Here is an 18233-nt window from a genome sequence, read left to right as displayed (position 1 = left end):
GATCTCTATAGGGTACAATTTCTCTAAATAGAAATACCAACACTTTGAAACTACTTTTAATAGCTAAGTAAGTGTTTCCATCTTTTGCAAAGTAAACTTATTTGTTACAACGCTACTCCTCGGAAAACTCGCTAAACAATATATTGCTAATTGATATCCATTGTTTATGATAAAGCGTCGAAATACCATTAGTGGGGCTGACAGACGTATTTCTAAATTATACTAACAATGTGGCAGCCGGCAGCCCGTTTCAGTAAATATACACGGCTCGGAAAATGCCTTTTGTGCCTTGTTAAACCCGGACGCAATTTAGAAATCAATCTCTTTCTCAGAGCAAGACATTTCTCCCGCCTTCTGTCTCTTCGCGGTTGACGAACCACGTGCTGGTGAAGACTACACGAAATGGAATGCCAACGGTCGGTCGCGCGCTTTCACCACGGAGACGCTGAGACCCTTCCCAGCCTCTTGGAACACGGGTGACAACACGCACTCGCCCATTGGCGTGGCGTGGCGCGCGCAGTTTTGAAACCCCCCTTCCTCCCTCTCGCGTCACTCCAACGGTTCTAATGCTGGAAAGAAGTTCTTGAAAAGCGATACCTGGGGAGGAGGGAAAGAGAGAAAGAGAGAGAGAGAGAAAGAGAAAGAGAGAGAGAGAAGGGATTGGGTAGCATGTGCGAGACAGGGAGGTTTACGGGTTTCTAAAGTCGTTACTTGACGGTAAATGCAAACTGTGGCGTCGTATGAATCTTCCGCTTTTGTTGAGGGTGTGAAGTGGTGTATGCAGTAGCATGAATTCCTTAAACTTGAGCCTTGCTGTCACCGGCGCCTTTGCCGACGTTATTTCTCCGCGCTATGACAATCAGCAGGACGTGGATGAGGAAGTTCCGTTTCATGGCAAATTCCACATCATCCCTAAGGACAGACCGATAATTCTTTTGGTAATGTGTATGAGCTGCGCCTTCGGAGGTAGGAAGTCTGAGGTCTTCTCTTGGCTCTTGACGAAGCGCCCAGAAATATCCTTTAAACATGGCCTTGGTCGCTCCGGATCCTAAAAAGCAATTACTTAATCTTTGGCTTGGTTAGTGGACAATCCACATTAATGAATGGTTAATGGATAAGACACATTAATAGTCACACAAACTATCTTTAGATATTTAGAAATTGCAACAGTCAGGGATTGAACAAAGTATTAGGCAAAATCAAATGAGCCAAATTATGGGTTAATGGGATACGTATGCCAATTCCGTCTTCTAGTGAATGCATGTTCTATTTTAATTTCTGATGTAGATGTTTATTTATTTATTATTTATTTATTATTTATTTATTACTTGAACTTATTAGTCGCCCCCTCTCCCCACAGGGACTCGGGGCGACGTACAAAGGTATTATATAGCGTATAGAGGAGGTAAGAATAAATAAATAAGTTACAATACTTAAAAAGTTAAAACCCCAGTGAAATTAACCCTTAAAAACTAAAATTACAATTAAAAATGCCCTGGGCTGGGGAGGTTGTAGAGTTATGCCAGGTCAGCTAGTCGAAACAGGTAGGTTTTCAGCTTCATACGGAAGGAGCGAAGGTCGGTTGTAGTTCTGATGTCTGGGGGGAGGTCATTCCAAAGGGTGGGGCCCACTACAGAGAAGGCCCTACTTCTGGGCGCTGCCCTCTGGCACTCTCTGGAGGACGGCACCCGGAGTAGTCCCTCTCTGTGTGAGTGGACGGGTCGCAGGGATGTATGGGGCAGGACGCGATCCCGCAGGTAACTAGGCCCTGTGCCATGGAGCGCTTTGAAGGTGGTAACCAGTACCTTGAAGCGCACCCGGTAGACCACAGGAAGCCAGTGCAGCTCGCGCAGGATAGGTGTTATATGGGAGAACCTCGATCTCCCCATAATTACCCGCGCGGCTGCATTCTGGACCAACTGCAGTCTCCGGGTGCACCTCAAGCGGAGCCCCATGTAGAGAGCATTACAGTAGTCCAGGCGAGACGTCACCAGCGCGTGAGTGACTGTACGCAAGGCCTCCCGGTCCAAAAGGGGCCGCAACTGGCGCACCAGGCGAACCTGGTGGAACGCCCCTCTCGCCACGGCTGTCACATGATCTTCCATAGACAGCCGGGCATCAAGGAGGACGCCCAAATTGCGTGCCCCTTCCACCGGGGCTAATTGATCATCTCCGATGGTCAGCGATGGCATATGCTGGTTGAACCGGGAAGCCGGAAGCCACAGCCACTCTGTCTTGGAGGGGTTGAGCCTGAGCCTGTTGTCATCCATCCAGACCCGTACGGCTTCCAGACATCGGGACATCACTTCAACAGCCTCGTTGGGGTGGTTTGGGGTGGAAATGTACAGCTGAGTGTCATCAGCATACAGATGGTATCCCACCCCAAAACCACGGATGATCTCACCCAGCGGCTTCATATATATGTTGAACAGGAGAGGCGAGAGGATCGAGCCCTGTGGGACCCCACAGATAAGGGGCCTCGCGGTCGACCTCTCCTCTCCTGCCAACACACATTGCGTCCGGCCAGAGAGGTAGGAGCGGAACCATCGTAATACGGTGCCCCCGACCCCCAACCCCTCCAGACGGCGCAATAGGATACCATGGTCGATGGTATCGAAGGCCGCCGAGAGGTCTAATAGGACAAGGATGGAGGAACAACCCCCATCCTTTGCCCTCCAGAGATCATCCACCAACGCGACCAAGGCTGTCTCCGTGCTGTGACCGGGCCGGAAGCCGGACTGGCGCGGGTCTAGATAATCAGCTTCTTCTAGGTGACGCGGAAACTGCTGAGCCACCACACTCTCAACAACCTTCGCTAAGAAAGGAAGGTTGGAGACAGGACGGTAATTTGCTAGCTCCGTTGAGTCCAGAGAAGGCTTCTTGAGCAGGGGCCTCACCACCGCCTCTTTCAAGGCGGCTGGTAAAAGGCCCTCACCCAGCGAAGCGTTCACCAGCTCCAGTAGCCAGCCTCGTGAGCCCTCCCAGGAGGCCAGTACCAACCAGGAGGGACACGGGTCCAATAAACATGTAGTGGCTCGCAGTCGCCCGCGCAACCTGTCTAAATCTTCGGTGACAACAGGGTCAAACTCCTCCCAGCATGGTCTCTCAAGACTAGCTTCAGACGTCCCCACTGGAGCACTGAGGTGGGTCCATCCCCTTCGGATCCGATCGATTTTATCCTGCAGGAACTCTCCAAATTCCTCTGCCCGGCCCAGTAATGGGGGGTCCCGCTGCCCCTGTGACAAAAGGGAGCGGGTCACCCGAAACAGGGCGGCAGGGCGGTTCTCCGCGGACGCTATAAGGGTGGCACAATACTGACGTTTGGCCACTCTTATTGCCACAAGGTAAGTCCTTACGTAGGCTCTTACTTGTGCTCGGTCGGATTCGGAGCGGGAGGACCTCCACTTGCTCTCTAGGCGTCTCCTAAGGCGTTTCATTGCCCTTAGCTCCCCGTTAAACCAGGGGGCCCGGGTAGAACGTGGCCGTCGAAGAGGCCGCAAAGGCGCCACCCGGTCTAAGGCACCGGCGGCCGCATTATTCCAAGCGGCTACCAGGTCCTCTGCCCGGGGGTGGGGCAGGTCTGCAGGAGGTGGCCCAAGCTCTGCCTGGAACCTATCTGGCTCCATCAGACGCCTGGGGCGGAACCATCTGGGATAGTCTGGTTCCGCCTCCCCGCGGTGGGGAGCAGCGCCAGGGAAGTCCAGCTGGAGAAGTGAGTGATCTGACCATGACAGGGGCGTGATGACTAAATTCCCTCTTCCCAGATCACTCGTCCACTGGTCGGAGACAAACACAAGATCAAGTATATGGCCTCTCTCGTGTGTGGGGTCCTGAACTACTTGAGTCAGATCCATGGCTGTCATGGAGGCCATGAATTCCCGGGCTGCCCCGGATGCCTCTCCCGTCGATGGCAGGTTAAAGTCCCCCATCACTAATAGCTTGGGGGTTTCAACCGCCATCTCCGTGATCCGCTCGAGGAGCCCGGGCAGGGCCGCTGATGTATGGCGGGGAGCCAGGTATACTATCAACAGGCCCAGCTGACTCCCTGGGCCCCATTTATGGCCCTAAATGTAGTCTGAAACCAGAAAGATGGTTTTAAATTAGTATTACATCACATGTATAATTGATGGCTGTGTTGTACAGCTATCTGTCTATGTTAGTCTGTTTTTTTCTAAAATGCAAAAAGAGCAGCTTGCAAATTATCAATTTTATAGGCTGCCCATCTAGTGGTTTGAGGTGATTGAAGAGCTTACTAAACATTGAACAAATAAAATAACTGTATATCCAAATTACAATAAGAAATATAAAAATATATGTAGTGAATTAACAAAGAAAACAAAATAATTAAAATATCCTAAATGGATTAGTTCTGCAGTTATCAACTGATACCAAAAATTTCAAATTCAGCAGGAGGTGAGTTTTGTGGGGAAAATGTTAGAGAATCAAATACAATAGCTGATGAGAGAGCACGTAGTTTGCAAATCATATTCATGTGGTTTACTTAATCTTATTTTCTGGATTTTTTTTATACACAGAGGCATAAATTATCCACATTGGATGGATTTACATAACCTTGTGAGTACCTGGATATTAATGCTTCTCTTTTGAAGGTGGAAATTTCAGCCACTTAGAATAGGCTATATAGGTAGTCCTTGAGTTATAAACACAATTGAGACTAGAATTTTGATTGCTAAGCAAGGGGTTTGTTAAGAAGTTATGCCCAATTTTACAATCTTTTTTGCCGTGGTTGTTAAGCAAATCACTGCAGTTAAGTGAATTTGGCTATCCACATGACTGCTTTTCAGAAGCCAGCTGGGAGGGTAGCAAATGGTGGTCACATGACTCCAGGATACTGCAACTGTCTTAAATACATGCTGGTTGCCAAGTGCTCAAATTCTGATCAAATGATCAACGTGACTGCTGTGACAGTTGTCACTTTTTTGACTGCCTTTGTAACTTTGAACAGTCACTAAATGAATGCTTGTGAGTCAAGGACTACCTGCATTGAATTAAAGTAAAGAGATGGCTATATAATGTGGTTGTCAATTAAACATTGCAATTTAATACCATAAAAATCTGGTTTCAGACCACATTTAGGACATAGTTCCTTCCATAGAAGGCTGTACTTTGTTCTCTAGAATTTCATGTTTGGTCAAACTGGTGGGCAAATTCTCTGATATTACAACTTCAGTACCTCTCAGATGAAATGGATTATCTTGATTCCCTTCAGTCTGGATTTAAAACTTGTTTTGCTATGAAGACAAATCATCCTGCTGAATAATTTGTAGGAAAAAGATGGGTAATAAGCCTCCTCCCCATTCCTGCTTCTCTGCAGCTTTTGTGACTGTTAATCAAGGCTGTGCAAATCCTTTGAAGGAAGTGTTTTTGAATGCATATATTTTTCCTGGTTTGCATAATATGCCTATTAGTTTTGCATTCCTGCTTAAGTATTCTGAATTGCCTTCTTCAGTTTTATAATCTACTTCATAAACTCGTGGATTCATTTCTTATTTTCAAACAGTGACTACCATATTGTGTTATACAGATTGTTAACAATTTAAAATGAAGGGAAAAATGGTTTTTCTCCTTTGTTTTACTCCTGCCTCATATTCTTTGCCTAAATGTCAGTAATAAGGTAAACATTGTATTAGGAATGGGGGAGATCCATGTTCAAACTATTATTAAACTGGGTAATCCTTGGATTAGTTGAAACAAGATGTCTGTAGCATCTTTTCCAACTAAAACATTTTATTAAAAGGATACATTTTTGTGGACTGCAGCTCATTTCATTAGATGTACAGAGTGCCTGAACATATGTAGTATTTAAATGTGGGTGGGTTATGGAGATGCAGGTTGCACATCAGACACATCTATGAATTAATAATTGTAATGTCTTAAAACCTAATGTGTTTATTAAGATTATTTGTGATTGCCTGTAACTTGATATGTAAGTAAATTCAGCAATCTCTGGCTGAATGATTGTTATTTATTTTATTAGTTATTTAGCTAGTTAGTTTGTGGAACATGTACAATATAACAGGTATAAGTATAAAAATGGACATGAACAAAGAAATGAGTACAAATTAATGGGGACAGTAGGACAGGGATGGTAGGCATGCTGGTGCGCTTATGCGCCTAAGACCTCTTAGGAATGGGGTGAGGTCCACGGTAAACAATTTAAGGTTGAAGCTGTGGGGGTTAGAGGATGCAACAATGGAGTCAGGTAGAGCATTCCAGGCTTTGACCACTCTGTTGCTGAACTCGTGTTTTCTGCAATCAAGTTTGGAACGGTTTACCTTGAGTTTGTATCTATTGTTTGTCCGTGTATTATTGAGATTGAAGCTGAAGTAGTCGTTGACAGGTAGGGCGTTGAAGATAATTTTGTGTACTATGCTTAGGTCAAACTTTAGATGCTGTACTTCCAGGTCATCCAAGCCCAAAATTTCGAGCCTAGTGGCAATGTTGTGAGAACAGTCATATGTCTTTTAATAAGATTTGCTAATTGTAAATGTTACTATCATGTTCTTTTTTTTGCCATCATAGACTATTATGCCCTCTATAGAGACTTAGATTAGTCACTGTCATTATTCATTAACATTCATTAGCATTAGTTATGATAAATGCAGGGGCTAGTAAAGTCTGCAGAAAATTGCAATAAAATGACACTTTGCACAAGGTGACAATCATAAAATGCTATATTTATTTGTGTCCTGATGTAATTGCACAATGCCATCAAGCATATTTTATCATTAGCTTCCTTTCACCACCTCTTTACCTTCACCACCTTCACCACCTCAAAAGAGAGGTAGGGAAAACCACATGTGCTGTCTTTTATTACTTGAAAGAAAGATGGAGTATAAATGCTGTGGTTAACATAGCAATTTATTGCTTTAATGGAACAGTTTAATGTACACTTTGCTTTTGTGATACATGAATCTGTTCACAACTGTCAACCAAATTATATTGCCTTTCTATTAAAATTGATGTTAAAATTTTGTAAATTATGATTTTACAAAGCAATTCTTAGAACACTGAAACTTAGTATTAGAGTGGTCTTGTCTTTCGGACGTCAGTTTTTCAAAAATCTCTATTTGTAGTACATTATACCAATGAAACTGGGGCTTGGAGCTTCAGATGTAATTAGGATAATATTTGTAGAGTGTTAGTACAGTCACTATGTGTAATTGCAATCACTCAGTTTGATAGCATGCAAAGTCTAAAGAGACCTTATTTGTAGAGAAATAAAATGCAACTTTCTCCATGAAGAATTGAAGTATTTCCACATTCCAGCAAAATTAATAAAAATATAGAAAATAGTTGACTAATGATTGCACTACAGAGTATAAACATGCTATTTTAAAAATTAATGTAGCAGATGTCTTCATTTTCTAGACCACCTTTTCAGCACAGAGTGATAGAGTGATTATGTGCCATCAGATCAATGTTGACTCTTTGTGACCCGATGGATAAATTATTTTCCATGATGATTGGCCCCTAAACTGATATTTCATGGTTTCATGATTTGTGAATTCAGCCCTTATGGGTTGTTAAATAATATGTTAAATAATGTGTGTTGTGAATCTATTGTGCTTTATGCAGCAAATCATCTGATCCATTGCTTAATGTAATGAGTAAATACATTCTGTGAAGATAATCCCTTCGATTATCTTTTAGCATGCTGAATGAATTATAATTTATGATGTAATGAAGTATGTGAACCAGCTTTATAATAGGCAAGGTGCTTCCATATGTTGAAAGCCTGTTCGATGTACAGTAATTATACCATGATTTTGTTCTAAATGGCACACTAAATATGCCAGCAATGGATTTTTAATGGCTCCTCCTACAGGTTCCTGTAGTCCTCAATTTACAATAGGTTGCTTAGCGACTATTTGAAATTATGATAGAATACCACCCTGCTGCCAAATGTACATATAACCCAGTTTAAAATTTAAAACTTCTGCTATTAAAAACCATCCCATCACAAACCCTGGTGATCACAGATAAGGAAGTGCAAGACCTATTTCACAGACAGAAGCCAGGAAAAGCACCAGGCCCAGAGAAGATAAGTCTTCCTTGCTTAAAAGTCTGTGCTGACCAATTGGCCCCCATCTTCACCTGAATCTTCAACAAATCACTAGAGATGTGCCATATTCCTTCTTGCTTCAAATGCTCCACTATCCCAGTGCTGAAGAAGCCCTCCAACAAGGAACTGAATGACTACAGACAAGTTCCTCTAACATCTGTAGTTATGAAAACTTTTGAAAGGCTAGTGATGTCCCACTTGAAAACCATCACGGATCCCCTGTTAGACCCCCTGCAATTTGTATACCAAGCAAATAGATTGACAGATGATGCTATTAACATGGCTCTGCACTACATCCTACAACATCTTGAATCTCCAAAGATCTACGCAAGGGGCCTCTTTGTAGACTTTAGTTCAGCATTCAATACCATCATACCAGACATTCTTCTAACTAAACTAAATCAACTAGCAGTACCTGAACACACTTGTAAGTGGATTACAAGCTTTCTAACAGACAGGAAGCAGCAGGTGAAGCTAGGCAAAAATCACATCAGATACTTGTACAATTAGCACAGGAGCCCCCCAGGGCTGTGTGTTCTCTCCACCTCTCTATATATCAATGACAGCATCTCAAATGATCCATCTGTTAAATTACTGAAGTTTGCAGACGATACAACAGTGATTGGTCTCATTCGAGACAACGATGAAACTGCATACAGACGGGAGGTTGAACTAACCTCGTGGTGCGACCAGGACAATTTGGAACTGAACACACTCAAAACCGTAGAAATGGTGGTAGACTTTAAGAGAAACCCTACCATACTACCACCCCTTACAATACTAGACAAAACAGTATCAACAGTAGAGACCATCACATTTCTAGGTTCTATCATATCTCAAGACCTAAAATTGACCTAAAACACGTAACATCAAAAATGTCATCAAAAAAGCACGACAAAGAGTGTTCTTTCTGTGTCAACTCAGGAAGCTCAAACTGCCCAAAGAGCTGCTGATACAGTTCTACAGAGGAAATATTGAGTCTGGCATCTGCACCTCTATAACTGTCTGGTTTGGTTCTGCAACCCAACAAGACAAACACAGACTTCAGAGGATAATCAGAACTGCAGAAAAAATAATTACTGCCAACCTGCCTTCCATTGAGGACCTGTACACTGCATGAGTCAAAAAGAGGGCCATGAAAATATTTACAGACCCCTTGCATCCTGGATATAAATTGTTTCAACTCCTACCCTCAAAACAACGCTATGGAGCACTTCACACCAAGACAACTAGACACAAGAACAGATTTTTCCTGAACACCATCACTCTGCTAAATAAATAATTCCCTTACCACTGTCAAACCATTCACTAAGGCTGCATTACTATTAGTCTTCTCATCGTTCCTATCACCCATCTCCTCCCACTTATGACTGCAGGACTGTAACTTTGTTGCTTGTATCCTTACGATTTATATTGATATTGATTATTTCCTGATTGCTTAGGACTGTAACTTTGTTGCTTGTATCCTTACATTTATATTGATATTATTTCCTGATTGCTTATTTGTACCCTATGACTGTCATTAAGTGCTATACCTTATGATTGTTGATGAATGTATCTTGTCTTTTTATGTACACTGAGAGCATATGTACCAAAGACAAATTCTTTGTGTGTCCAATCACACTTGGCCAATAAATTATTCTATTCTATTCTATTCTGATCAGCTATAGGCTCCCTTGCATGGCTGAGTGGTTGACCTGGGTGCAGGCCAAGGCCTGGATTGACCCTGAGGGACAGGGAGAGAAGCACTGGGTGCCTTAGGTAGGAGAAGCCTTGGAAAGCCCAGGGCAGGCATGCATGGGCCTGTGCTAGGCATCCAAAGACCTCCTCCACCCCCGAGGCACATTTGCTCCAATTAATGACCTGCACTTTCATTTAATGATTGCATTGGGGAAAGCAGGATCGGGGAGGTTGTTAAGTGACATGGTTCACAATGGCTGTCACAACATGTGACTGGAATGGGCAAACTCCATTGAAGTCATAAGTCAAAGACTACTTGTACATGTATTATAATAATATGACCATAGAGGACAATTTGGCAAAATAGAAAAAAATTATTGTTTTCATACTTATTTTTCAAAAAAGTCAATTTAAATTTTTGCATGTCTGCTATTGCTGTATTGAGAAACTTCTGATAATTTTAATACATGTATTCATATTAGACTTTTTCTTTATTTGCCATGAACAGAATTCAGATTTCTTGATTGTTTTATTTCTAGGCTTACTAGTTATTATGTTTTAGTATATCAAATATAGTTATTTATTCACAAATATAAAATAAGAACAGTAGTTTAGCTTTCTAAGTAGAAATACAATTTGTTTACAACATGCAAAATATTTTTCTTCATCTTCTGCCCTGCATCATGATTCTTTAAGAAAAATAAATGAATTAGATTTTTTAAAAAAACAATAGAGGTTTTATAAAAGAAAAATAAGAGATGTAACTTATACTTTGATTCTGTAGTAATATTTCTGAAGATCAAATTCATTTGTGGTGTTATACTTGTACTAATCAACTGCAATACACCCTATTTCTTTTTGGATCTATTTCAGAGATCTATTTAAAATGTTTCCTGATTCAGGAACCAAGTAACTGATTTTTTATATGCTATTCAGATCATCATCAGATTAGTTGCCATTGCCATGTAAAGTGAAATGGGTAAACACCTGAGAGATTATCTTGGTGATAGCATCTTTATTCTACAAGACTTTCTGATTCATTGGGTACAAAGCAATTTTTCCCCCAAACTGTTGCTTTTGTTCTTATTTTATTTCATTTCATTATAGCTTAGATTATATTAATGCTTCTTTGATATTGTTTAACTGCACTAATTACATGTTTGTTACTTCAATTAGCTCAAGAAAGCTTAAAATTTATTTGAATGTTGCATATGAATTATTGCTGATTCAAAAATGCTATTCTCGTTTAAAACATAGATACTGCCTTAAGATTCAGCACAAAATTGCATATTTAATGGTAATATTTTCTTTCAGCCTTATTACGAACTATTTTGAAGGAAACAAAAATCCCTATTCTTGTAATTATATTCCTAGTTGGACTTCTTCTTGGAATAGTAGCCCATTTTTCACAAGAGGTACAGTATTAAAATAATAATATATAGAGAACCAGGGAATATATCTTATTACAGTTTATAAATACACATTGTAGATTAATCTATATTAGGCTGGGATGTCAAAAGGATAAAGGAAATTTGGTCTCCTCTTCTAACAAATCCATTGGGTTCCTACTCCCAGAAGATATTGGAAACTTCCTGCAAATCCATTATTCTACAACAGTGATGGTTAACCTTTTTGTTGTCACGTGCCTAAGTGCTTTAGTGACTGATAAATAAGGGTATCTCCCCCAACTGAAAGGTCAGTACTGTTGAAACCCTTTCTATTTATCCAGTTTCCTATGTACTAGTTATCAACTCTGAATTAATATATAACACAGCTACTTATGTGGTATGATTTGTTGAATAATAGTGAGGTATTATTATTTCTAAATATATGAGTCAGTAAAATAATCAATATAAATAAGAAATTACTTATATGTAAGATGCATATGTTTTGGCTTTAGCAGTAATCATAGGGTTCGTTGTATGGTGAACAAAACGGAACAAGGTTTACTAAATCATCTAGACTAGAGGAGTCAATGCAAGCAGACTTTAGCCTTATAACAGTTTCACTTCTCCACTAATGATCCCTCCCTCCCAGTCCTCCTTTGGAGTCTAAACAGAAATGTCCAGGAATAACCACAGAATAAATTGAAACCTACTCTGGATCTTGTGAGCCCAAAAATTACAGGATGGGCATATCATTTTTAATTTGCCAATTTGAGCAGTGATCAGACATACTAAATTCTTGTTGGGATGGACACAAGTCAAATGGATGCTGTCCAAGGTACTGTTAAAAGAATGGTTTGCAAGAAAACGATTTCTGTGAGAAAAGAACATACCTATTCAAATGGCATATTCTCACTCCTCCTGAAGGAGGGAGAGGGAAACCATCTTAAATGGCTTCAGTTTGATTTTTTAATGAAATATTATTCTAATAAATATTTTAATTCTGGAACAGTACATTTCATCTTCTATTTTCTATGCTATTATTTATTGTGAAGATGTAAATTCTATGTCTAACAAGAGTGAAATTTTATTCAGAATATCTGCAGTCTGCCTGGCATATAGGTGATCATCTGAAATACTTTGACCATAATTTGAGTTCTCAACAGTAGTAAAAGTATGTTTCCAAATAGGAAGAATTATTGGGAAGTGCCAGGATCCTATCATGTTGTTGATGACATTAAAAATATGCTATAATTTAGTTTTAGGACTGGGTTTAAAAAAATACTTCTTTTTAAAATTGAAAATAGTGTGGTTTCCTGATCCAAGCTCCATACTCTGCCAAGGCACATTTTTCATTATCAACCTTTATCCTGTTATATGTTATAATATTTATAACATAAAGTTACTATTAATGAATTAATATGCAAATTATTCATTCAATATTTGAAGCTAGTATATAAAAGTAAACTTACATTATATAGTATTCTTACAATATCTTTTACTAATTTTTATTATCAGTTGCCTTTTGTGAAAACTATTGCAAATATAGATCCGATACTTTTTCTTCATTTATTTACACCAATCATAATATTTACAGCTGCATTTGAGATGGATTTATATATATTTCGAAAATCATTTTGGCAGGTAAGTCCAATATGTTTTTACCTATTTTCTTTAGGAACATGATAATCAGTGACTCAACTATTAGCTATTTCTTTTCTTCAAATTTCCTCAAATCCTTCCTGGGATTTATATGGTTTTAGTTGTTCTGAGCCTTTTCTTTCTAGTCAGAGTTCATTAAGACAGTTCATTAATGAGGAGCTGCAGATTCTTCACCTCTAATTTGGATGATGGAAACATCTTACCTCAATAGGAGTAACAGATGAGGCCAGAGCTTTTGTGAGGAAAACAGCATTGTTGATTACAAAAAGAGGCAAATTTCAAGGTAGTTATGGCTCCTTCCAGAATTGTGAAAAGATATGGAGAGGAGAAGAGGTTAGACAAGAGTCCAGGGTGATGTCCAATGGTGCTTCATCATTTTTGAGGAAAAGGAATTGAAGTGGAGACTGAAAAGCCAAGTACATCAAAAGAGGGGGAAGGTAAGACTCCTCTTTGTTAGGATGAATTCAGCAAGAGATTAGTGCTGTGGCTGCCTAGTCATAAGAATTCTTTGAGTATAAAATCTGATATGTTTTAACTTTGGCTTTTCACTAGATCTTAACTTGCATTCTTGCAATTTTCATTGCAGTTTTCATTGCAGTTCTAAGAACAAGTTACAATTGTATTGGTATGTGTGCACAAAAGCATTGTAAAATACTTATTTCTTTTGCACTTTGTCAGTCCTGGTGCTATTATCTCAACAAATAGTTAACCATAGTTTCAATTGGGGAAATGTGACAATCCTAGACCAGGCTAAGTCCAGAGAATTTCTAAAAGCTGGGTACTCTTGACTAATCACCATTAATAGACACATAGACATTAACAAAATTTATAGATGATGCAAAAGAAACAATTAACCAGTCCAAAAGAGAAAGAATCCAAAACCTCTCCACCAGTAATCAGCATTCAGATCATCTTAGATTAACTCCAAGGTCAACTTCAGACCAGCAATCAAGTAAGCAATACCCCAATCAAGAAACTGTCAAAGAGCCATCAGTAAACAGCCCAACCAAAGAATCTCCACCCACACAGGCAGACAAGTCACCAGAATATAAACTGATAGCAACAGCACTTCTCACTAACATTGATGATGTTGCCTAGTTAAGGGTAAAGAAACGTCTGCAAGAAAACAAACAAGCTCAGAGAGCACCAAGGACCTCTCAACCATTAGTTACCCACTTGCTGGTTTAAAGTTATAAATAGGCCTAAAGTTTTTTTAAAAAGGGGCCTGTGATTCTGTGAGCAGGCAATGTTGGCTGAATATTGTAAACTGTTATAATAGTATTCACTTTATGCATTCTTCTGTCAATTTATTTATTCATAGTTAGTCTGGAAAATTAATTTTTAATAAAATTTTAAATCATTTTTATAAATTTCAGTTTATTATCAGTTCTCAAGACTAGCTGAAATCAAGTTATTTTGTATCATTCTGTTACTCACATGCAGACACAGAGTGGAAATCTCTGTGCAGTATGTTTCTTTGGGTTAACTTCTTGGATTTATTTCATTTCTATCAGTATAAATGGTATGGGAGTGAGTTGAATTAAAGAGCTATTGACTGAACAGATAAAAGTCTCCTGACAGAATCATTGAATGAGGAAATGTATCCAAATCTCTGGAGATGCAAAAATGAACAATTCCAGCAAACTATATTCCATTGAGATTGAAATACAAAATTTCAAAAATGACATTCAGCTCAAACACTAGGAGCCCTCTCCCATACCTCATAAATATCTGCTTTCTCAACCCTATGGATCATATTTTGTAATGTACTGTATTTTTCAGAGTATAAGACACACCTGTTTTACTCAAAAAAGAGGCTGAAGATCTGGGTGCGTCTTATACACTGAATACAGCATTTTTTGCCTCCTGAAGCCCCGTCCCCTTCATCAAAATGGCCGTGCATACCCTTATGGAGGCTTTCAGAAAGCTGGGGGCTGGAGAGGGCAGAAATGAGCAAAAAACGGGTCTTTTTTTGCCCCCCAGCCCCCAGCAGCACTCTGTAAGCCTCCATAAGACTATGCATGCAAATTTATTTGACAAAAAAGGCCTGTTTTTGCGAAAAACAGGCTATTTTTGCTCGTTTTTGCCCCCCCCTCCAGGAGCACTCTGCAAGTCCCCCCCAATGCTATTCATGCCTTCTTTTTTTAAAAAAAATGGCCTGTTTTTGCGAAAAACGGGCCATTTTTGGGAGATTTGCAGACTGCAAAAACCTTTTTTTCCTTTTGGAAAGCTCTAACTGATTGATAAGAATTACATTGATCAAATACTGTGCCAGCAGAAACAAAGTCTTAGGTGTTGCAGATTGTCAGTGATTTCCTTCTCCAGCACATGGATAAATACACCTGGAAACATCTACCAACCTACCTACTCTCTCTCCTTACCTACCTACTGTATTTTTCTCTCTCTCTCTCTTCCTCCCTCCATCTACCTACTCTCTCTCCCTCTCTCCCTAACTACCTACTTTATTTCTCTCTCTCTCCCCCTCTATCTACCTATGTACGTACCTACCTACTCTCTCTCTCTCTCTCTCTCTCTCTCTCTCTCTCTCTCTCTCTCTCTCTCTCTCTCCCTAACTACTGTATTTCTCTCTCTTTCCCTCCCTCTGTATCCCTCTAGCTACCTACTTTTAAAAAAAAATTGCTTCTCCAAAACCTTGGGTGTCTTATACTCTGGTGCATCTTATAGTCCAAAAATATGGTAAATAGGGTGCTTTAGGAGAGAAAAATCTAATATTCTCCTGTGTGCTGCTTGGAGAGTCCAAGCATGGATTAAATTCAGTGTATCTGCCCAAGGACTGAGTTGATTTTTGTAGACATGCCCCCTGTTCCTCATTGAGGTTAGTTTAAAAAACTCAGCCCTTAAGGACACATTTTGAGAAGACCCTCAGTTCTTTGGCAGATATACTGAGACTCTCCAAACAGTTTATCTTAGGTTTATTGTTTTTGTCTAGATTTCCTACTTAGTCAGATTAGTATTTAGGGAAAAATTCTGTTCCTTTAACTTGTGCTTGGGAGGTCTGACAGCTGAGCCTCAGCCTTCAGTGAGGCATCTTGTCTGGCGGCTGTGCTGAGCACCAGAGAGGTAGGAGGCTTCCTTCTTCCCACCTGTCAGACGAAGCGTGGAGAACTCGCACAGCCCCTTACCGCTCCAATTGCTTCTCTCTATCGTGCTACTGCTGAAGTGGAGAAGACGGAATCAAGCAATCAATCAACGGAATAGCCATTTTGGAGAGTGTTTTTTTCGCACACTTTGCAGAGAGAGCTGAGGAGAAAGCAGTTTTTTCGCGGAAAACGCCATGGCCGTTGCAGTGTGGTCCTTTAGCACTGCTTTGGCCATGGATCAAAGAAGAGGCTGCGTTTTCGAATCCCAAGCAGCGGATCGCAGCCGGGGAGCGTGGGACCTTGTCCGGGGCTCCGGCAAGGTCTGCCTCCTCCAGGAAGACCCAAAGGTGGCCAGGGAGCGTTTGGCCACCTGTGGCCATACTCCCTTCCTCAGGGGAAGATCCGTGTGCACAACAGAGCTGTCTGGCCTCGCGCAGGTGCCTCCAGCTACTCTGTGCAAGTCTTCCTCCTGCCACTGACCAGACCTTTGATGAAGCAGCCTTCACAGACAGCAGTTTTTCACCAAGGCTAGCTGAGTAAAGAAGAAGATGGCAGATGGAGGATGAGGAGCAGGCAGGCCCCTCTTCCAAGCGGAGTAGGCCAGATCCCTGGCCTAGGAGGGCTCAGGGCTGGCAAGGCACCAAGGGGCAAGAGCCACAGGGTTAAAGGGTCTCCAAAAGCTCTACCAGGGAGGAGGATAGGAGACTTAAGGCCTTGGAGAAAACCTTTGAACGGGCCCAAAGGAATTCCAGATCCCCTGCGTCTGAACCCCAAATGAGCAGTGAACCGGTTCAGACCCCTGAGGGTTCTGATCCCATATCACCCCAGAGAGATCCCTCCCCTTCCCTAATGGAAATGAAATGAAGAACGATTCAGATCTTCTGAGCCCCGCCGTTCTCTTAATGTACCCTCGGGCGTTGGTTGCGAGCCTGCATCAAGATGGCCTACGAGTCCCGTGCCAGGACTGTTCCAGCACATACAACGGTGCACTCTACCAGAAGTGCTGCAACTACAGCAGCTTGGGCGACTCAAGCGTCCATCAAGGACATATGTAGCGCAGCAACGTGGTCGTCCCCTACGCCGTTCATACGGAATTATAAGATAGAAACATTCACCTCAGCTGAAGTCTCCTTCAGGAGGAGAGTTTTACAACGGGTAGTCGCCTGCCTGCAATCCCTAGACACGTCTTCGTCCCGCCCTGAGATAACATAGCTTTGGTATGTCCCATGCTTGGACTCCAAGCAGCGCCCAGGAGAATGGCTTACCTGAACGGTTGTTCTCTGGGTTCTGCGGGAGAGTCCAACCCCACTCAGGGGTTATTCTGGAGTCCAGGGTCCAGCAGGCAGTTGGAAATGCAACGTCTCCAGACGTCCTATACAGATCACACTTTCGTTTTTTAAACTGACCTCAATGAGGAACAGGGGGCATGTCTACAAAAATCAACTCAGTCCTTGGGCAGATACACTGAATTTAACCCATGCTTGGACTCTCCCGCAGCGCCCAGATAATGACCATTCATGTAAGCTAACGGTCATTTACCCACCTTTCTAACTGGGTTTCTACATCTTAATACATTAGGTTCCATCTCGGGGGTTTAGTGTTCAAAGATGAAGACTGCTATCTCTAGTCTTTAAGAAAAGGAGATTGCCCTCTTTGTGAGATAGCTATTGAGTTTTAGGATTTGTTAGAAATGTAGTACAAGGCACCACTCCAGAGTTTTCCTCTTTTTTTATGAAGCATTTCAAAGTGAGAAGCTGTTACATTTTCTTAGCTTCACCTGGCTTCACCTTGTTCATTGCATTGCATTCTATTCCAATCTCTTTTATCCGCCCAAGCCTCAGTTGATAACTAGTTAAACTCCTAGACAAAAATGATTTATTCTACTCAAGGTTCCAATAGAAAACAACTATAAGCATAATATTTGCCGATTTCTATGTGATTTGCATTAATTACTGACATGCTGCACTTTTCTAATACTATTTCCTAATTTTAAAATTAAAAGTTTACAGAGGTTGATGGCACTTTTCTTTTAGTCAGAATGGAAGGCAATTTTTTTCTCTTTGGCAAAATCTTTCAATTTTTCTTCTAAACAGTAATACTTACCTCCATCAAAAGCTTCTTTGTTGGGGGAAAAGTTTTAAAAGACTGCTTAAGTCTATTTTATGTGATAGTTGGGACATTATTTCACCTAGAGTTCTATATTTGGATCTGGAAGAATTCCTGGCTGAGCTTCCTTCTTTCTATGCCCATGTGCCTCTATTAGCTTAGATCCAGAGATTTGGCTTTGTTGATAAAAGGTAAACTAGTTCCCATCATTTT

At 41.0% G+C, this 18233-nt stretch overlaps 1 protein-coding gene across 4 annotated transcripts in view; it reads left to right on the top strand.

Annotated features, from left to right (window-relative positions):
* Positions 1 to 768: 768 nt before the first annotated feature.
* The window catches only part of LOC309385089 (solute carrier family 9 member C1-like), a 120928-nt gene continuing 103463 nt past the window's right edge, over positions 769 to 18233 (top strand). For all 4 annotated transcript variants that reach the window (XM_081939183.1, XM_081939184.1, XM_081939182.1 and 1 more), the window contains exons 1-3: positions 769 to 966; positions 11081 to 11181; positions 12670 to 12795. In XM_081939183.1, the coding sequence (XP_081795309.1) occupies positions 789 to 966; positions 11081 to 11181; positions 12670 to 12795 (405 nt within the window). In that variant the 5' untranslated portion in view covers positions 769 to 788. The remainder of the gene's footprint in view (positions 967 to 11080; positions 11182 to 12669; positions 12796 to 18233) is intronic.

This window comes from Natrix helvetica (assembly GCF_964273705.1).
Source record: "Natrix helvetica genome assembly, chromosome: 1".
In the NCBI taxonomy this organism is placed as follows: Eukaryota; Metazoa; Chordata; class Lepidosauria; order Squamata; family Natricidae; genus Natrix; species Natrix helvetica.
This window is presented reverse-complemented; position numbering and strand designations above follow the sequence as displayed.